This window comes from Carcharodon carcharias, chromosome X, assembly GCF_017639515.1.
Source record: "Carcharodon carcharias isolate sCarCar2 chromosome X, sCarCar2.pri, whole genome shotgun sequence".
NCBI classification, from domain to species: Eukaryota; Metazoa; Chordata; class Chondrichthyes; order Lamniformes; family Lamnidae; genus Carcharodon; species Carcharodon carcharias.
The window spans coordinates 8,845,439-8,867,489 of NC_054507.1; the positions used below are offsets into that span (position 1 = coordinate 8,845,439).

General features: G+C 46.5%; 1 protein-coding gene across 1 annotated transcript in view; it reads right to left on the reverse strand.

The window, feature by feature from the left end:
* LOC121273272 (zinc finger protein 148-like) overlaps nt 1–22,051 on the reverse strand; it is a 407,528-nt gene that overhangs the window by 343,537 nt on the left and 41,940 nt on the right. The window contains exon 3 of the mRNA XM_041180319.1: nt 14,421–14,645. Within this exon, the coding sequence (XP_041036253.1) occupies nt 14,421–14,645 (225 nt within the window). The remainder of the gene's footprint in view (nt 1–14,420; nt 14,646–22,051) is intronic.

The window sequence follows — 22,051 nt, forward strand, 5'->3', positions numbered from 1 at the left end:
AGTGCCAGGAGAAGCATGCTCCAGTTTGAGTCAGTGCCAGGAGAAGCATGCTCCAGTTTGAGTCAGTGCCAGGAGAAGCATGCTCCAGCATGAGGCAGAGCCAGGAGAAGCTTGCTCCAACGTGAGTCAATGCCAGAAGAAGCATGGTCCAGCGTGAGTCTGTGCCAGGAGAAGCATGCTCCAGCGTGAGTCACTGCCAGGAGAAGCGTGCTCCAGCGTGTGTCAGTGCCAGGGGAAGCATGCTCCAGTCTGAGTCAGTGCCAGGAGGAGCGTGCTCCAGCGTTAGTCATTGCCAGGAGAAGCATGCTCCAGCGTGAGTCAGTGCCAAGAGAAGCATGCCCCAGCGTGAGACAGTACCTGGAGAGTTGGGCTCCAGCGTGAGTCAGTGTCAGGAGAAGCGTGCTCCAGCGTGAGTCAGTGCCAGGAGAAGCATGCTCCAGCGTGAGTCAGTGCCAAGAGAACCGAGTTCCAGCGTCAGTCAGTGCCAGGAGAGGCGTGCTCCAGAGGGAGTCAGTGCCAGGAGAAACATGCTCCAGAGTGAGTCAGCGCCAGGAAAAGCATACTCCAGCGTGAATCAGTGCCAGGAGAAGCCTGCTCCAGCATGAGTCAGTGCCAGCAGAAGCGTGCTGCAGCGTGAGTCAGTGCCAGCAGAAGCGTGCTCCAGTTTGACTCAGTGCCAGGAGAAGCGTGCTCCAAAGTGAGTCAGTGCCAGGAGAAGCCTGCTCCAGCGTGAGTCAGTGCCAGGAGAAGCGTGCTCCAGCGTGAGTCAGTGCCAGGAGAAGCATGCTCCAGCCTGAGTCATTGCCAGGAGAAGCATGCTCCAGCGTGATTCAGTGCCAAGAGAAGCATGCTCCAGCGTGAGACAGTGCCTGGAGAATCGTGCTCCAGCGTGAGACAGTGCCTGGAGAATCGTGCTCCAGCGTGAGACAGTGCCTGGAGAATCGTGCTCCAGCGTGAGTCACGGCCAGGAGTAGCGTGCTCCAGTTTGATTCACTGCCAGGCGAAGCGTGCTCCTGCTTGAGCAGTGCCAGGAGAAGCATGCTCCAGCGTGAGTCAGTGCCAAGAGAACCGGGCTCCAGCCTCAGTCAGTGCCAGGAGAACCATGAGTCAGTGCCAGGAGAGGCGTGCTCCAGGGTAAGTCAAAGCCAGGAGAAGCATGCTCCAGCATGAGTCAATGCCAGGAGAAGCCTGCTCCAGCGTGAGTCAGTGCCAGGAGAAGCGTGCTCCAGCGTGAGTCAGTGCCAGGAGAAGTGTGCTCCAGAGTGAGGCAGTGCTTGGAGAAGCGTGCTCCAGCCTGAGGCAGTGCCAGGAGAAGCGTGTTCCAGCGTGAGTCAGTGCCAAGAGAAGCGTGCTCCAGCGTGAGTCAGTGCCTGGAGAAGCATGCTCCAGCGTGAGTCAGTGCCTGGAGAAGCATGCTCCAGCGTGAGTCAGTGCCTGGAGAAGCGTGATCCAGTGTGAGGCAGTGCCAGAAGAAGCATACTTCAGCCTGAGTCAGTGCCTGGAGAAGCGTGCTCCAGCGTGAGTCAGTGCCAGGAGAAGCGTGCTCCAGGTTAAGTCAAAGCCAGGAGAAGCATGCTCCAGCATGAGTCAATGCCAGGAGAAGCCTGCTCCAGCGTGAGTCAGTGCCAGGAGAAGCGTGCTCCAGCGTGAGTCAGCGCAAGGAGAAGTCTGCTCCAGCGTGAGACAGTGCCAGGAGAAGCTTGCTCCAGCGTGAGTCAGTGTCAGGAGAAGCGTGCTCCAACGTGAGTCAGTGCCAGGAGAAGCATGCTCCAGCGTGAGGCAGTGCCAGGAGAAGCCTGCTCCAGCCTGAGGCAGTGCCAGGAGAAGCCTGCTCCAGCCTGAGGCAGTGCCAGGAGAAGCGTGCTCCAGCGTGAGTCAGTGCCAAGAGAAGCGTGCTCCAGCGTGAGTCAGTGCCAGGAGAAGCGTGCTCCAGCGTGAGTCAGTGCCAGGAGAAGCGTGCTCCAGCATGAGTCAGTGCCTGGAGAAGCATGCTCCAGCGTGAGGCAGTGCCAGGAGAATCGTGCTCCAGTGTGAGGCAGTGCCAGGAGAAGCATACTTCAGCGTGAGTCAGTGCCAGGAGAAGCGTGCTCCAGCGTGAGTCAATGCCAGGAGAAGCATGCTTCAGCGTGAGTCAGTGCCTGGAGAAGCATGCTCCAGCGTGAGTCAGTGCCAGGAGAAGCATGCTTCAGCGTGAGTCGGTGCCTGGAGAAGCGTGCTCCAGCGTGAGTCAGTGCTTGGAGAAGCGTGCTCCAGCTTGAGTCAGTGCCAGGAGAAACGTGCTCCAGCGTGAGTCACTCCCAGGATAAGCATGCTCCAGCGTGAGTCAGTGCGAGGAGAAGCGTGCTCCAGCGTGAGTCAGTGCCAGGAGAAACGTGCTCTAGCGTGAGTCACTACCAGGAGAAGCGTTCTCCAGCGTGAGTCACTGCCAGGAGAAGCGTGCTCTAGCGTGAGTCACTGCCAGGAGAAGCATGCTCCAGCGTGAGTCACTGCCAGGAGAAGCGTGCTCCAGCGTGAGACAGTGCCAGGAGAAGCGTGCTCCAGCGTGAGACAGTGCCAGGAGAAGCGTGCTCCAGCGTGAGACAGTGCCAGGAAAAGCGTGCTCCAGCATGAGACAGTGCCAGGAGAAGTGTGCTCCAGCGTGAGACAGTGCCAGGAGAAGTGTGCTCCAGCGTGAGACAGTGCCAGGAGAAGCGTGCTCCAGCATGAGTCAGTGTCAGGAGAAGCATGCTCCAGCGTGAGTCAGTGTCAGGAGAAGCATGCTCCAGCGTGAGTCAGTGTCAGGAGAAGCATGCTCCAGCGTGAGTCAGTGTCAGGAGAAGCATGCTCCAGCGTGAGTCAGTGCCAGGAGAAGCCTGCTCTACCGTGACTGAATGCCTGGAGAACCGTGCTCCAGCGTGAGTCAGTGCCAGGAGAAGCATGTTCCAGCGTGAGTCAGTGTCAGGAGAATCATGTTCCAGCGTGAGTCAGTGCCAGGAGAAGCATGTTCCAGCGTGAGTCAGTGTCAGGAGAAGCATGCTCCAGCGTGAGTCAGTGCCAGGAGAAGCATGCACCAGCATGAGTCAGTGTCAGGAGACACATGCCCCAGTGCGCGTCAGTGCCAGGGGAATTGTTTTCCAAGAACATTCTCCAAGGGGAACGGCACCCAGCAGGAATCCGTTGTACTTTGTGCAGGCACGGACTGTTTCAGTATATGAGGTGTCAAGAATGGCGCTGAACTTTGCAATCATCAGCGAACATCCCCACTTCTGACTTTAGGATGGAGGGAAGGTCATTGATGAAGCAGCTGAAGATGGTTGGGCTGAGGACACTACCCTGAGGAACTCCTGTAGTCGTCTTCTTATCGTGTCCATGGACAGTCTTTTCATGGCCCAGCCAGAACTGGACATTTTTACGCCTTCTTGGTGAATTCAGCAAGATCTGCAACAGTGCAGGGCTCCTCTAGCGATAGGCATTGCAAGAGATGTTGCATAATCTGTGGCTCAGTTCCACATTCAGAATTTGTCGGGCTGGTTGTATATCCCTGTAGTGATGCCCTGGGACTGAGATGACTGACCTCCAACAACCACAACTGTCTTCCTTTGTGCTTGGTATGACTCCAATCAGTGAGAGTTTTGCCCCTGATTCCTACTGACTTCAGCTTTCCAGTGCTCCTTGGTGTTACACTTGGTCAAATGCTACACCTTGATGTAAAGGGCAGTCACTCTCATCTCACATCTGGGATTCAATGCTTTTGTCCAATGGATTAAGGCTGTAATGAGGTCAGTAGTCAGGTGGCCCTGGCAGAATCCAAACTGAGTATCAGTAGCAGGTTATTGCTGAGTAAGCACTGCTTAATAGCACTCTTCAGTAGTACTATTGGGATGTTGACAGGGTCCTTAGCCTTTACTTTGCAGTGCAATCAACTATTTCTTGATATCATGTGGAGTGAGAATCAGTAACAAGGGAACTGCACTCCAGTGAGTACTAACATGGGGGCTGGTAGCACAGTAGTAATACCACTGGACTTACAATCCAATGACCCAGGCTAATGCTCTGAGGACATGGGTTCAAACCCCACTATGATAGCTGGTGGAATTTAAATTAATTAAAAAATCTGGAATTAAAAGATAGTCTCAGTGATGATGATCATAAAAACCCATCTGGTTCCCTAATGGCCTAGCTGTACCAAATCACTACTAAGTCAAAAAGGATGAAACCAGACGGACCACCCAGCATCGACCTAGGCACTGGAAATGACAACGGCACACCCAGCCCTATCAACCCTGAAAAGGCCTGCTTAGTAAATTGCCAAAATTGGAAGAGCTGACCCACAGACTAGTCAAGCAACAGCCTCTCTGAATCGTACCTTAGAGACAATGTCCCAGACACCATCATCATCTCTTGGTATGTCCTGCTGGAAGGACAGACCCGCCAAAGGTGGCGGCACAGTAGTATACAGTCTAGACAAAACTGCCCTGGGAGTCCTCAACATTGACCTCTGCTGATTACCACTTAGCACCCTGCCCCCACCCCAGCTGATGAATAAGTAGCCCTCCAACTTAAACACCAACTAGAAGAAGCACTGAGGGTGGCAAGGGAACAGAATGAACAGTGGATGGGGTACTTCAATGGTGACACCACTGCTGGCCGAGTCCTGAACTACTAGACTGAGCCTGTGGCAGGTGGTGAGGGAACCAACAAGAGGGAAAACCCTACTTGGCTTCACCTCACCAATCTACCTGTCACAGATGCACTATTGGGAGGAGTAACCACCACGCAGTCCTTGTGGAGATGAAGTACCATCTTCACATTGAGGATACCCTTCATCATGTTGTATGGCACTTACCACTGTGCTAAATGGGATAGATTTTGAACAGATCTAGCAACTCAAAACTGGGCATCCATGAGGGCCATCAGCAGCAGCAGAATTGTATTCAACCACAATCTGTAACCTCATGGCATAATCCCCACTCTACCATTGCTATCAACCCAGGTGACCAACCCTGGTTCAATGAAGAGTGCAGGAGAGCATGCCAGGAGCAGCACCAGGCATACCTAAAAGTGAAACAGAAACAAAAACAAAAAATGCTGGAAAAACTCAGCAGGTCTAGCAGCATTGGTGAAGAGAGAAACAGAGTTAACGTTTCGAGTCCATATGACCCTTCTTCAGATGTCAACCTGGTGAAGCTACAACCTTGCATGCCAAAACGGTTCAGATCTAAGCTCTGCAGTCCTGCCACATCCAGCTGAATGATGGTGGACAATTAAACAACTCACTGGAGGAGGAGGCTGCACAAATACCCCATCCTCAATGATGGAGAAGCTCAGCACAGCAGTGCAAGAGAGAAAGTTGAAGCATTTGCATCCAACTTCAGCCAGAAATGCTGAGTGAATGATCCACCTCTATCTCCTCCTGAGGTCGCCATCATCACAGATGCCAGTCTTCAACCAATTCATTTACTCCAGGTGATATCAAGGAGCGGCTGAAGGCACTGGATACTGCAAAGGCTATAGGTCCTGACAATATTCCAGCAATAGTACTGGAGACTTGTGCTCCAGAACTTGCTGCAACCCTAGCCAAGCTGTTCCAGTGCAGCTACAACAACACTGGCATCTACCCGACTATATGGAAAATTGTCCAGGTATGTCCTGTCCACAAAAAGCAGGACAAATCCAACCCGGCCAATTACCGCCCCATCAGTCTGCTCTCAATCATCAGTAAAGTAATGGAAATGCCAGGCAATGACCATCTCTAACAAGAGAGAATCTAACCACCTCCCATTGACATTCAATGGCATTAGCATTGCTGAATCCCCCATTATCAACATCCTTGGGGTTACCATTGATCAAAAACTGAACCGAACAAGCCACATAAATACTGTGGTTGAAGAGCAGGTCAGAGTTTGGGAATTCTGCAGTAAGTAATTCACCTCCTGACTCCCCAAAGCCTATTCACAAGGCACAATTCAGAAATTTGATGGAATACTCTCCATTTACCTGGATAAGTGCAGCTCCAACAACACTCAAGAAGCTCAACATCATCCAGGACAAAGCAGCTTGCTTGCTTAGCATCCCATCCACCACCTTAAACGTTCACTCCCTCCACCACCGACACACAGTGGCAGCAGTGTACACCATCTACAAGATGCACTGCAGCAACTCACCAAGGCTCCTTTGACAGTACCTTCCAAACCCATGACTGCTGCTATCTAGAAGGACAAGGGCAGCAGACATATGGGAACACCATCACCTGCAAGTTCCCCTCCAAGCCACATGCCAACCTGACTTGGAAATATATCGCCGTTCCTTCATTGTTACTGGGTCAAAATCCTGGAACTCGCTGCCTAACAGCACTGTGGATGTACCTGCATCACATGGACTGTAGCAATTCAAGAACATGGCTCACCACCACCTTCTTAAGGGCAATTAGGGTTGGGCAACAAATGCTGGCCTAGCCAGCGACACCCACATGCTGTGAAAGATTAAAAAACATGAAGGGAAATGACCCTAGCTGAAGGCAGTGCCAGAAAAACAGTACTCCAATGAGAGTCAAATGTCAAGAAAACCGCAGCTCAAGTGAGAGTCATTACCAGGGGAATTCATTCTAGTTAGAGACAGTACCAGAGGAATGCGTCCTACTCATAGAATCGTAAAATCATGTAATCATAGAATGGTTACAGCACATGAGGAGGCCCATTCTGCCCGTTGTTGTGTCTGTGCTGCTCTACGAAGGAGCAATTCACCTAGTGCCACTCGCTGACCCTCTCCCCATAGCCCTACACATCTGTCCTTTTCAGATAATGATCCAATTCCCTTTTGAGTGCCTTGATCGAACCTGCCTCCACCTCACTCTCAAGACAGTGTATTCCAGATCTTAACCACTCGATACGTTAAAAAAAGTTTTCCCTCATGTCATCGTTGCTTCTTTTGCGAATCAACGTAAATCTGTGCCCTCTGGTTCTTGATTCTTCCACAAATGGGAACAGTTTCTCCCCAATGACTCTGTCCGGATCCCTCATGATTTTGAATATCTCTATCAATCTCTTCTCAACCTTCTCTTCTCCAAGGAGAACAGTCCCAACTTCTCTAACCTTTCTACATAGCTGAAGTTCCTCATCCCTGGAACTATTCGCATGAATCTTTTTTGCACTCTCTCCAATACCTTCACATCCTTCTTAAAGTGCTGTGCCCAGAACTGGATGCAATACTCTAGTTGAATCCAAACCAGTGTTTTATACAGTTTAACACAACTTCCTTGCTTTTGTACTCTTATGCCCCATTGATAAAGCCCAGGATGCTGTATGCTTCATTAATTGCTCTCTCAACCTTTCCTGCCACCTTCAATGATTTATGCACACATACACCCAGGTCCATAGGCAATAGCAGGGGACGCATCCAAGTGAGAGGCATTACCTGGGGAATGCATTCCAGTGTGGCATGGGCATTGCACCCAGTCAGTGCCAAGGAAACTGTTCCTCACAAGAGCCAAGGAAATGTACCCCAATGAGAGCCAGTTGCAGGTGAACTGGACCCCAATGAGTCATACCATGGGAACAGCACCCCACCAGAAGTCAGTGCCATGGGAATCACACTACAGTGCCAGGGTAATAATGCCACAGTGAGAATAAGTGTCTGTCTCCCTTAGTGCTCTCAGATGAGCAGGCAAGAAAATTGTGAAGAACAAAAACATGGTTATGCCAATTCTGGTGACTGATAAGAAGTCCAATTCTGCAGCAGGTTAGCTTGATTTGCTCCCCTCTGACCTGAAGGTGTGAAAATCGGGGCTATGATTGGGAAGTGACAGGAGTGTGAGACAATGATTAATTTGCTGGGGAGAAGGGAGGGAAGTGTATGGCTAAGTAGGTCAACAGTAGCAGAGGCATTAGGGCAAGTGGATGGATGGAAGCGAGAGAGTTGGGAGTTAGAGAGTGAGATTGCACTCATGGAGGAGCTAGGGAAGAGTTTGTTCCATGAACTGATAGTGAAGGTAATGGGATTGGGATTGGAGACAGTTGGGAAATGTGACTGCTGAGGCAGCCAAGGAAGTAATCAAAGATTATTGGCAATCCAGGCTCCAGATGCACAGGCTGCAAGGGCTGGGGAGGTGGGATGGGGCATTTATATAGAATGCAAGATTGAAGAAGGATACAAGGGCAGTGAAGTCAGAGAGGTGGTAGTGACCAAGGATAAAGCAGTTACTCGGTGCAGAGGCTAAGGGTGGAGAGGAGCAAGACGATCTCAGTGAGGAAATGGATGTGGAGTTTCCACTGTACTGAATTCAAATAAACTCAACCATTCACTCCCATTGTACAGAACTGAAACATATCAAATCATTCCTAATTCATTCTCATTGTTAAGAAAAATTCCTTTTACATACCTCATTTCCATTTTTCAGAAATCTCCCAAAGCTCTCCACACAAATTATTTTGATGTGCAATCATAGTGGTTATAATACGCACTGTACCCAATTTCAACACACCCAGCTATTTCCATTTACTTCATCAACAGAATCAATCATTTCCCATTCACTCTCACTGTAGAGAATTACAATGAATAAAATCAGCCAGGGTTCCCACTTCTGATTGTTATCTAGCGGCGCTGCTAGGAAGTGGGTTTATGTGAATATTGAGACTAAGCTACAATGTCTGCTACAGTCCAATGAACTTATCAGTGCTCACTCTGTAAATTCACACGATCATTTGCCACTTAGAGGCCTGCTGGTAACTCTGGAACAGTATACTTTATGAGCCAGTTTCTACAGAAGAGGAGGAAAACAGGAGGTGGCAGAGGTTGGGGTGGTGGGGGGTAAACAGGAAACTCCAAACCCTACAGGAACTACACTTTACTCCTTTTCACGCACATCAGAAACAATCCATATTATATCATTCAACAGAGTGGGATCACCAAAGGACCCATTGGGCAGAATCTTCCATTCTGGGATCTGGAGTCTGGTAGCAGGGAGGAAAGTTGAAGTGACTGCCGCTGGAGAGTGAGGCGGCTGAAAATGCAAGGTTTTCCGCTTTTCAGCTCACTAATTAAGCATCCGCGAGGAGTATGTCAAATCTCGTGGCGACGCAGGCAGTGATTCGTCTCACCCCATCACCTCGTAGACTTCAACATCCGGGCGCCATATTCAAACGGCACCCGGACAGCCATTCACTCACTGCAGGTCAGGGTCTCTGGATAAAAATGTCCAGGAGAAGGGAGCAACCTTCTGCCCCACGTTCAGCAACACCTCCCTGGAGACACCTCCAGGTGGTCAAGGGAAGGCGGGAGGCCCTCTTTCCAAGGGATGGGAGCAGGAGGCCCTTTCGTCTGACCACGGCGGCCTGGGAGGAGGTCAACAGGGTTGTAAGCCCCTATGGGTTTCAAAGAAATACCACCCTGCAGTGCAGAAAATGGTAGAGTGATCTCATCCGATCCGCCAGGATAAGTCAAACTTCTACTCACTGCGCACTCATACTTTCATAAGGGCATCAGGCAGTCCAAGGGTTGCAGTTCACAAGGATGTCATACACATTCAGCAGATGGTTCATCAGTACTCATGTATCATAGACACTTAAAACTCACCACCTCTTGTAAGATCCTGCACAAATAGTGTCTTAATCCCTTACTGGGGAGGGCTCAGCAAACACAACAGGTATGCAATTTTCTGAACCTCTCTTCAATCCATAGTGCTCACACTCAATCCATCTGTCTTTGTGCAGGGCAAGATAGCCCACATCAAGAGGGAGAGACCGGAGGTGGGACCCCAGAGCTCAGGGCGCCCACCCCATACGAGGAGCATGCTACAGAGCTGGCAGAGGAGGACACTGACCGTGCCTGCGCAGGTAGCGAGATCAGCCTCCCGCAATAGCTCAATGAGGAAGCATCCATTATACAGCAATAACATGCGGACATTGACCATGAGTGATGCGTAATGTTTGAGTCTGCCTAATCAATCATTAATTCTCTCTTCCCGCCATTCCAGGTACCAGCAAGAGGAGGACGACACCATCCTCCACAAGATGATGCCCCAGACCGCAGGCCACCTGAAACTGTCACAAAATCATTCTGCAAACTCACCTTCCAGGCTACCTTTGCCAATTTGATTGGTCCAGTCTATAAGAAACACAGAATCGCAGAATTTTAACGGCACAGAAGGAGGCCATTCAGCCCATCGTGTCTGCACCGGCTCTCCAAATGAGCATTATGATCTAGTGCCATTGCCCTGCCTTTACCCTGTACCCCTGCACATTGTTTCTATTTGAATAATCATCTGAAGCCTTCTTGAATACCTCGATTGAACCTGCCTCCACCACACTTCCAGCCAGTGCACTCCAGACCCGAACCACTCGCTGTGTGAAAAAGTTTTTTCTCACATCATATCTGCTTCTTTTTCAAATCACTAAATCTGTGCCCTCTTGTTCTTGATTGAAACGCCCGCAATTATTACATTGCTTGTTACAAGCTCCATTTATTTCTTGCTTAATGCTCTGTCCAACAGTATAACTACTTTTGGGGGTCTATAAAGTACTCCCACTAGTGTTTTCTGACTCCTGTTATTCCTGATCTCCACCCATACTGATTTACTTCCTGGTCTACCGGAGCCAAGATCCTTTCTCATTCCTGTCCTTATGTAATCCTTTACCATTGTTTAAATGTGCAACTTTACAAGAGGGTTATGTATTCAATTTCTCCTTTAACTTAAGGTGAAACAGAATGCTCTGGATGACTGGGGAGGGCATTGAGGGGTAGGCAGGTGATGGTGGATCATATAAAACCTTTGCCCAGAGACAGGCCCATGAGATCTGGTTGTCATGGGAGAGAAACCCAAACCAAAGCGTACTGAAAATCACATCTTAACACAGTAAACGGAGCGGCTGCTTTTGAGACAAATAAGCAGAGAGAGGGAGGAGCAGGGCTCGCACCACTCTCGGGCCTCAGTTACTAGCCTCTGTCGCTTCCTGGCCCCCAGCTTTCAACAATCCCCGCCCATGGTTACTGGGCTCCAGCTCTCATCACTCTCCAGCCTGTTACTGGTCCCCGACTCTTGCCATCCTCAGCCTCAGTTTCTGAGCCCTGGCACTCGCCGTTTCCCTATCTCAGTTACTGGCCCCTGGGTCTCGGCACTCCCCAGGCTTGTTTATTGGGCTCCAGCTTTCGTTGTTCCCTGGCGTCAGGAATCCTTGACGATTGGTGTGGGGATGGGGGGAGGTTTTTTGCGAAATGGGGGGTGGGGGCAGATATGGCAACGTGGGGACGTGGAACGTCATGGAAATGGGGAGAGAAACTGGCATGGGATGAAGAGTGTGAAATGGAGAATGAGAGACAGCATGGGAGGGAGGAGGGAGGGAGGGGTGTGATGACATAGGCAGAGGAGGGAAGACAGGGAGGTAGAGGGGGGAGATAGCATGGTGAGGGAGGGGGTGACATTGAAGATATGAAATGGGGAATGGGAAAGGAAGAAGAAGGGATGGAATGGGGATGATAACATGAGGGGTGAAAGGGCTGGTTGAGTATAGCATGAGAGGGATGGCATGGGAAGGATGGAATGGCATGGGATGGGGATTTTTCTTTTCATTCGTGGTTGGGATCTGATTGTTGATGGTAAGGCCAGCATTTACCATTCATCCCTAATGACCAGGCCAGTTCACAGGGCAGTTAAGAGTCAACCATATTGCTGTGGGTCTGGAGTTACATGCAGGCCAAACTGGGTAAGGACAGCAGATTTCCTTCCCGAAAGTGACATTAGTGAACCAGATAAGCTTTTACAATAATCCGGTAGTTTCATGGTCATAATTAATGAGATTGGATTTTTATTCCAGATTTATTACTCAATTGAATTGCATTTCCCTCAGCTGCTGTGTGCAATTTTAAATCATGCCTCCAGGGCATTAGTCGAGGGTTAGTCAACCAGTAACATTATTGCAACTGTAGCATAGTGGTAAAGACTAATTTGACCGCAGATATTTGGCGGGTCTCTAGAAGCTTTACTACATTAAAGGCGATACATAAATGCCAATTGCTGCAGTGTGTAGGAACTTGGGAGACAGCATCGGGTTTGATTCTGATCCTCCCCATAATCCAATACCCTGTATGCACTTAAATAAAAACAGAAAATGCTGGAAAGATTCAGCAGGCCTGACAGCATCTGTGGAGAGGGAAACAGAGTTAACGTTTCGAGACTGACCCTTCTCTTTCCACAGATGCTGTGAGGCCTGCTGAGCTTTTCCAGCATTTTCTGTTTTTATTTCAGACTTCCAGCATCTACAGTATTTTGCTTTTATTGATGGGAGATGTTATGTTCTGGCTTACAACAATGAGTCTAAGCAGAAACCTGTTTGTAATTTCATCGGGGTAAAGTTGACACACTGTCCAGCACATTCTGGAGGAATTTCACCGATTGCGGCCCTAATGGAAGCTCCAGGCCTCAATGTTTTAAAAGCTGAGGGGGTTGGGCTCCATTCATCAACAAACTGCCTCACAAAAGATGAGGATGTACTTCATTCCCCATCAACCCCCCCTCTCATTAATTCCCAATTGTGAAAAGATGAAAAACAGATAGCTGGAATCTCCACCAGGGTTCTCTCAATCTCCCACCATAACTTCGGCAGAAGATTGGAGGAATGTCCCTTTATGCCATTTTTCCCAGGTTTCCACTGATCTCCAGCCAAAGCTGTGGCAGGAGAACCTGTCATGCAAATCCTTTGCACCACCCCCCCCAACTCAGAGGAAGGAACCCCATAGGAGTAGAAGCGAATAATTCTTTTAAAAATGGGGATATGAGATAAAGGACACAAAATCGAAAGAAATAATAAAAACTGAGCGAGCACTGATAAAATAAGAAACTGCCAAATCTTGGAATTACACAAGCTGACAAGCATCCAAAAAGTTTTAAGTCAGGGGCCTTCAACAGAAGTTCCTCTGAAACATTGGCCAGGAATTTCCTGAAAGATACTCTAGTTCCACCAGTATAACTTTGCCAGAAGTGCAGTAGAAACTCCAAATAGAAACATCCACAATGAAATTCCCAGTCATCGAGTTCCTGATATACGGAAATGATCTGGATTCGCAGTCTCAATACAAGATAGTTACATTTCCAAATGACAAGTGATTGGCATGAACTATTGACTCTAAAAATGCAGCCAAGAGGGAGTAGAACAGGTTCTAAACCCAGGCTGCTCAACGGCAAATGCAGTTCAATGCACGAGGCATGGACACTCCAGGCACAGGATAGAATTTATCAAGGAGAAGGTGTTATCAGGCTCACTCCTTATCGTGTCTGAGCATTATGAGATGGATATAAAAAAGCAAATAAGAATAACTACGATTTACAACACTGGAGGCCATTCAGTCCTTCGTGTTTGCAGCAGTTCCTTCCACAGATATCCAAAACGAATCCCACTGCCCCATTCTCGTTTTGTTGCCCTGTTTGTTCCCCCACTTCAAATATTTTTCCACTTTTCCCTGATGCTGGAAATTATTGCTCAAACCATCTATGTTGAGCTCCCCAGAATAATGGAATAATGGGCACAATTGTTGTCACTGTGACATTAGGGAACCATCCAGGCCATGAGGAAGTATCTGGTTTGTGTGGTTCACAAACACACCTGACACTGTATATGTCCACTGAGCCACTAAGGAAACTCTTCAAACATTCATTTGCATTATTATTTAAATAGTTTTTAAATGAACCCAACAGACCTTTTCCCATTTCGAGCATAAAGTCGCGCTAAAAATGCAATTGCAGGCCTGGAGTTTCTGCATGATTTCTGCCCAGATAACAGCAGAATTTAGGTGGAATGAAATGTATCAGTGCAAATGATCAGGGAATTTTAATCCTGAGTTATGCCTATAACCACTCAATGCTGGAGTTTGTGTTTTACACAGTTTGAAAGGTCCCTTCACCAGAATTGATCCTGCCCACAAAACTGTCCACACGCGCCACCCCAGGTCACCACGGTGAGTTTCCTCCGACTGTGCCTGTCAAAGAGTGGCTCATCACACTGTGCCCAGAATTGCAGGTGCAAAGGCACCCATGGTCACATGAGTCCATCACTATGAGCTGACCTGCACTCACCAGCAGTCAACTGAAGCGTCAGGACTGTTTTTCTTTCCGTTGTACAACTACTTCAAATTATTTCGATTAAATTAAACTGAGTTCAAATCTGCCCTTGGAACACAGGGCTGGTGACCAGCAGCAACTGAGACCGGTGATCAGCCTAGTTCTTCAGCTGCTCTAGATTTTCACTTTAAGCAAGTTTAACTAATGTTGAGGCCCCATCAATTACACCCGATAACGCTGCTTTGATTGTGCTGGTTCATTTGAGAGTTTACATTTTGTCTTATGCAACAAGTCTTATGGGCAGAACTTCACCTCGGTAAGACTGGCATTTTCTGATTGCGTCCTTAGCAGAAACTCCAGGCCACAATCTTTAGGAAATTCATTACAAACTTACTTTAGAAGGAGTACGGATTTTTTTACTCTTTTGTTTCTTCATCAATTCTTCATGTTCTCTAAGTTTCATCAATTCTTCATGTTGTCTGAGCTTCAATAATTCTTCATTCTCTCCAAGCTTCAGAAGGTTTTCATTTTCTCTCAACTTTTCTAGGTCATCTTCCTCTGTCTGTTTCTTTCCATCAAGCTGTTCAACTCCTTCAAGCACCCTGCTTTTCCCCAATACCTTTAATGAGGAGAAATGACTTGTAAGGAAGATTTCACAGAAAACAAGTGCAAAGTGACAGAATACAACGTACACTGTTGTCAAAGCCTCCCTGTGCACCTCTATTTTATCAATACTGCTATAGGATTCTAGCCATGGCTCAGTGACAGCACTCCCATTGAAAAGATTAAGCACTCCAACAACTTAAACACATAATACAGGCAACACTTCAGTGCAGTACTAGAGTGCTGCACTGTCACAGGTGGTATCTTTCAGATGAGCTGTTAAACCGAGGCCCTATCTGCTCTCTCAGGTAGAAGTAAAAGATCCCAGGGCACTATTTTAAGAGTAGGGGAGTTCTTCTGGTGAACTGGCCAATATATATCCCTCAACGAACACCTAGAATAGAAGATCTAGTCCTTTATTTAATTGTAGTTTATGAGGCCTTGCTATGTGCAAGTTGGCTGCTGCATTTCCTACTTTAGAACAATGGGGACACTTCAAAATTAATTAATTGGCTGCGAAGTGCTTTGGCTGTCCTGAAGTCGTCAAAGACGCTATATAAATACAAGTTCTATCTTTTCCTGCTAAAACTCAAATCTAGCATTCTAGATGCTTTACCATCTCTCAACATTAACAATGTATTGAAATCAAGGCACATCAGGCCACCTCCGACACAAATTCTTGCCCAGGACCTAGAAACTGTGGAGTTCCTCACCTTCCACAGTCTTTCTTTCCACATATAATTTACATTCTTTTAAAGCCCAAATATGGCATTAACTAGACACCATTTCCTGTTTCATTTCATCTTCTACTGAAGTTCCTCATCCCTGGAATGATTCTCGTGAATCTTTTCTGCACACTCTCTAATACCTTCATGTGCTTTCTAAAGTGTGGCATCCAAAAATGGATGCAATACTACGGCTGAGGCCAAACTAGTATCTTATACAAGTTCAACATAACCTCCTTGACTCTTGTACTCTGAAGTCCCTATTAATAAAACCTAGGATACTGTATGCTTTATTAACTGCTCTCTCAACCTGCCCTGCCACATTCAATGACTTATGTACACATACACCCAGCTCCCTCTGCTCCTGCACTCCCTTTAGAATTGCACCCTTTATTATATATTATCTCTCCATGTCTTCCTACCAAACCTTCACATTTCTCTGCATTGAACTTCATCTGTCACCTAATTGCTCATTCCACAAACTTATCTATATCCTTTTGGACTTCTACACTGTCCCCCTTGCAGTTCACAGTGTTTCCAAGTTTCGTATCATTCGTAAACTTTAAAATTGTGCCATGTACACCTAGGTCTAGGTCATTAATCAGGAAAAGAAAGGGTCCCACACTGACCCCTGCAGAACTCCACCACAAACATTCCTCCAGCCCATAAAACATCCATTAACCACTACTCTGTTTCCTGTCACTCAGCCAATTCTGAATCCATGTTACTGCTGTCCCTTTTATTTTGTGAGCTATAAATTTGCTCACAGGTCTGTTGAGTGGCACTGTATCAAATGTCTTTTGGAAGTCCATGTACACCACATCAACAGCATTGCCCTCATCAACCCTCTGTTACCTCTTCAAAAAACTCCAGCAAGTTAGTTAAATATGATTTTCCCATAGAAATCCATGTTGGCTTTCCTTAAATAACATGCATTTGCCCATGTGACTATTAATTTTGTCCTGAATACTGTTTTCAGAAATTTGCCCACCACCAAAGTTAAATCAACTGGCCTGTGCTGATTTACCTTTAAACACTTTTTTGAACAAGGGTGTAGAATTTGCAATTCTCCAATCCTCTGGCGCCACCCCTGAGTCTATGAAAGAGCCTCTGCAATTTTCCATTCTCATTTCCTTCAGTATCCTTGGATGTATCTCATCCAGTCCTGGTGCCTTATCAACTTTAATTACAGATAGCCTATCCAATACCACCTCCTTTTCAATTTTAAACCCTTCTACTGTCTAAATTACCTCCTCTTTCACCATGGCCTGGATAGCATCTTCTTCCTTGGTAAAGATGGATACAAACTATTCATTTAATACCTCAGCTACACCTTTTGCCTCCATGTGAAAATCCCTTGTTTGGTCCCCAATTGGCCCTACCCTGCCTATTAATAAAGTCTAGGATACTGTATGCTTTATTAACTGCTCTCTCAACCTGTCCTACCACATTCAATGACTTATGTCATTTGTTTGCTATTTATATGCCTAAAGAACTTTATATGTTTCGAATTAGATTACCTTTCATTCCTCTAAATTCCAAGGAATATAGGCCTACTCAACATCTCCTCAAAAGATAATCCTATCAACCCAGCAACCAGTCTTGTGAACCTTTGTCACACTCCCTCTAGGGCAAGTATGTCCTTAGATAAGGAGATCAAAACTGTACACAGTACTCCAGGTGTGGCCTGACCAATGCCCTATATAATTGTAGTAATATCTCTTTACTCCAACCTCAATAAAGGCCAGCATTTCATTCGCCTTCCTAACTACTTGCTGTGCCTGTTCTGTGATTCATGTACAAGGACACCCAGGTCCTTCCAAATGCAAACATTTCTCATTCTCTCACGGGTCAAAAAATATTTCACTTATTTTTCTGACCAAAGTGGATAACTTCACACTTTGCCACGTTGCATTCCAACTGCCATGTTCCTGCCCTCGCATCCAACCTGTCTACAGCCCTCTGTAGCATCTTCACAGCTTACTCTCCCACCTAACTTTTTATTGCCAGCAAACTTGAATATATTACACTTGGTTTCCTCATCTAAGTCATTAAGGTAGATTGTAAATAACTGAGGTCCAAGTACTGATCCTTGTGGGACCCCTCTCCCAACCCAAAAATGTCCTGTTAATTTCTGTTTTCCGTCCACTAACCAATCCTTAACCCATGATAATATGTTACCCCCAATCCCATGGGTCCTAATTTTGTGTAATAACCTCTTGTATGGCACCTTATCAAATGTTTTTTGAAAATTCAAATACACCACATCCACTAGAGCCTCATTATCCATCTTGCTAGTTTCATCAACAAAAAACTCCAGCAGATTTAGCAGATAGGATTTCCCATTTATAAATCAGTGTTGACTTAGTTGAATCATCTTGTGATTTTCTAAATACCATGTTACCACGTCTTTAACAATAGCTTCTAGGATTTTACCACAATTGATGTTAGGCTAACTGACCTATAGTTCCCCATTTTCTCTTCCTCCTTTTTTAAATGGCAGGGTTATGGTTCCTACCTTCCAATCTTTGAGAAGTGCTCTATAATCAGAAGAAATCTGGAAGATCAAAACCATTATCGCTGCAGCTGCCTCTTTTAAAACCTGGATTGCAGGTCATCAGCTCCAGGAAATCTGTTGCTACTTAGTCCCGCTCATTTTTCCAATGCTTTACCTATATTGATTCCTTTACCTGCTGAGTATTTCCAGCATTCTTTTTCCTGATTTCTTGAAGTTCCTCATTCTTGCCAGACCCTTGGTTCCCCATTATTTCAGGAATGTTTTTTTGTGTCTTCTACTGTGAAGACAGGCACAAAGTATGTGTTTAATGACTCTTTCATTTCCTTATTCCCCATTATAATTTTACCTGTTTCTGCTTCTACATGGAGAGACAGTGGCATAGTGGTAATGTCACTGAGCTAGAAATCAAAAATCAAGGCTAATCTTTTGAGGGCACAGGTTCAAATCCCATCACTGGTGGAATTTTAAACTCAATTAGTTAATAAATCTAAAAAAATGCTAGTCTCAGTAATGATGACCATGAAACTATTGCCAATTGTTGTAAAAACCCATCTGGGTCACTAATGCCCCTATAGGGAAGGAAATCTGCCATCTTTACCTGGTCTGGCCTACATGTGACTCCAGGCCCACAGCAATGTGGCTGACTCTTAACTGCTCGTCAGATTCGAGGACAATTAGGGATGAGCAACAAATGCTGGCCTTGCTAGTGACACCCACATCCCATGAAAGAAAAAAAATGGATGCTTACTTTCACTAACCTCTTCCTTTTTACATATCGATAGAAACTTTTACAATCTGTTTATGTCTGTTGCCAGTTTACTCTCATAGTCTCTTTCTTTAGCCTATCATCAGGAGTCGGGAAAATGCTAGAGTCTATTATAAAGGATGTGATAATAGGACACTTCGAAAACATCAACTGGATTAGGCAAAGTCAACATGGGTTTATGAAAGGGAAATCATGTTTGATAAACCTACTGGAGTTTTATTTGAGGATATAACTAGCAGAATAGATAAGGGAGAACTAGTGGATGTGGTGTATTTGGATTTTCAGAAAGCTTTTGATAACATCCCACATAAGGGGTTCGTGTGTAACATTAAAGCACATGGGATTGTGGGTAATATGTTGGCATGGATTGAGAATTGGTTAGCAGATAGGAAACAGAGTAGGAATAAATGGGCCTTTTTTGGAATGGCAGGTGGTGACTAGTGGGGTACTGCAGGGATCAGTGCTTGGGTCCCAGCTATTCACAATATATGTCAACGATCTGGATGAGGGAGCCAAATATAATATTTCCAAGTTTGCTGACAACACAAAACTAGGTGGGAATGTGAGTGGTGAGGATGGTGTTAAGAGGCTTCAAGGCGATTTAGTCAAGTTGAGTGAGTGGGCAAATACATGGCAAATGCCGAATAATGTGGATAAGTGTGAAGTTATCCACTTTGAGATGAAAAACAGAATGGCAGAGTATTATTTAAATGGTGATAGATTGGGAAATTTTAATGTACAAAGGGTGTCCTTGTACACCAATCACTGAAAGCAAGCATGCAGGTGCAGCAGGCAGTTAGGAAGGCAGATGGTATGTTGGCCTTCATTGTGAGAGGATTTGAGTACAGGAGCAAGGATCCCTTACTGCAGCTGTACAGGGCCTTGGTGAGACCACACCTGGAGTACTGTGTGCAGTTTTGGTCCCCTTACCTAAGAAAGGATATACTTGCCATTGAGGGAGTGCAGTGAAGGTTCACCAGACTCATTCCTGGGGTGGCAGAATTGTCGCATGAGGAGAGATTGGGCCACTAGGCCTGTATTCACTGGAGTTTAGAAGAATGAGAGGGGATCTCATTGAAACGTATAAAATTCTGACAGGGCTGGACAGACTGGATGCAGGGATGATGTTTCCCCTGGCTGGTGAGGGGGGTCTTGAACAAGGGGGTCACAGGCTCAGGATATGGGATAGGCCATTTAGGGCTGAGATGAGGAGAAATTTCTTCACTCAGAGTGGTGAACCTGTGGAATTCTCTACCACAGAAAGCTGGGAGGCCGGATCACTGAGTATACTTAAGAAGGAAATAGATAAGATTTCTAGACACTAAAGGAGTCAGGGGGTATGGAAGAGAGCGCGAGTATGGCATTGAGATAGAAGATCAGCCATGATCTTATTGAATGGCGGAGCAGGCTCAAGGGGCCAAATCGCCTACTCCTACTCCTAGTTTCTATGGTTCTATGTTTATCAATTTCTTAGTCCTCCTTTGCTGAATTCTAAAATCCTCACACTTGCTTCTCTTTTTTGCAACATTTAAAGTCTCTTCCTTAGATCTAATACTATCTTTAACTCCACATTCGCCACAGGTGGACCAGTTTTTCAGTGAGTTTTTTATGCTGAAAAGGAATGTGTATTTATTGCAAATTATGTATTAATTCCTTAAGTGCCTTGCTTGTCTACCATATCTTTGAATGTATTTTCCCAATCTACCTTAGCCAACTCGCTCTCACACCCAAGTAGTTTGCTTTGTTCAGATTTAAGACCCTAATTTCAGGACTTTACTATTAATTTACTGCTGTTCCAGCACAGCTAGAACACTGACATCTACCCAGCTATGCAGAAAATTGCCCAGGTATGTCCTGTACACAAAAAGCAGGATATACCCAACCCGGCCAATTACCGCCCCATCAGTCTACTCTCGATCATCAGTAACGTAACGAAAGGGGTCATCAACAGTGCTATCAAGCAGCACTTGCTTAGCAATAACCTGCTCACTGAAGCCCAGTTTGGGTTCCACCAGGGCCACTCAGCTCCTGGCCTCATTACAGCATTGGTTCAAACATGGACAAAAGAGCTGAACTCCAGAGGTGAAGTGAGAGTGACTGCCCTTGACATCAAGGCAGCATTTGACCAAGTGTGGCATCAAGGAGCCCTAGCATAACTGGAGTCAATGGGAATCAGGGGGAAAACTCTCCGCTGGTTGGAGTACTAGCACAAAGGAAGATGGTTGTGGTTGTTGGAGGTCAATCATCTCAGTTCCAGGACATCACTGCAGGAGTTCCTCAGGGTAGTGTCCTTGGCCCAACCATCTTTAGCTGCTTCATCAATGACCTTCCTTCCATCATAAGGTTAGAAGTGAGGATGTTCGCTGATGATTGCACACTGTTCAGCACCATTCACGACTCCTCAGGCTGAAGCATTCCAAATCCAAATGTAGCAGGACCTGGACAATATCCAGGCTTGGGCTGACAAGTGGCAAGTAACATTCGTGGCACACAAGTGTCAGGCAATGACCATCTCCAACAAGAGAGAATCCAACCATCGCCCCTTGATGTTCAATGGCATTACTACCGCCGAATCCCCCACTATCAACATCCTGGGGGTTACCATTGACCAGAAACTGAACTGGACTAGCCATATAAATACTGTGGCTACAAAAGCAGGTAAGAAGCTGCAATGTGTAACTCACCTCCTGACTCCCCAAAGCCTGTCCACCATCTACAAGGCACAAGTCAGGAGTGAGATGGAATACTCTCCACTTGCCTGGATGAGTGCAACTCCAACAACACTCAAGAAGCTTGACACCATCCAGTCCAAAGCAGCCTGCTTGATTGGCACCACATCCACAAACATTCACTCCCTCCATCACTGATGCACAGTAGCAGTAGTGTGTACCATCTACAAGAGGCACTGCAGGAATTCATCAAGGCTCCTTAGACAGCCTCTTCCAAACCCACGAACACTACTATCTACGAGGCCAAGGGCAGCAGATACATGGGGACACCACCACCTGCAAGTTCCCCTCCAAGCCACTCACCATCCTGCCTTGGAAATATATCGCCGTTCCTTCACTGTCGCTGGGTCAAAATCCTGGAACTCCCTTCCGAACAGCACTGTGGGTGTACCTACACCACATGGACTGCAGCGGTTCAAGAAGGCAGCTCACCACCACCTTCTCAAGAGCAATTAGGGATGGGCAAGAAATCCTGGCCCAGCCAGCGAAGCCCACATCCCATGAACAAATAAAAAAAGACATATTTTATATAACTGCAAATCTGTTATTCTTCAAGACTGTTATATCAATCATAGAACCCAAAAGCCACCACTGTGATATAAGTTGTAGATAATCCACACCTATCATATAGAATTTTGGCTCAGCAGGCGTATCTGTACAATATGAAAAATCTTGTTCATCCAC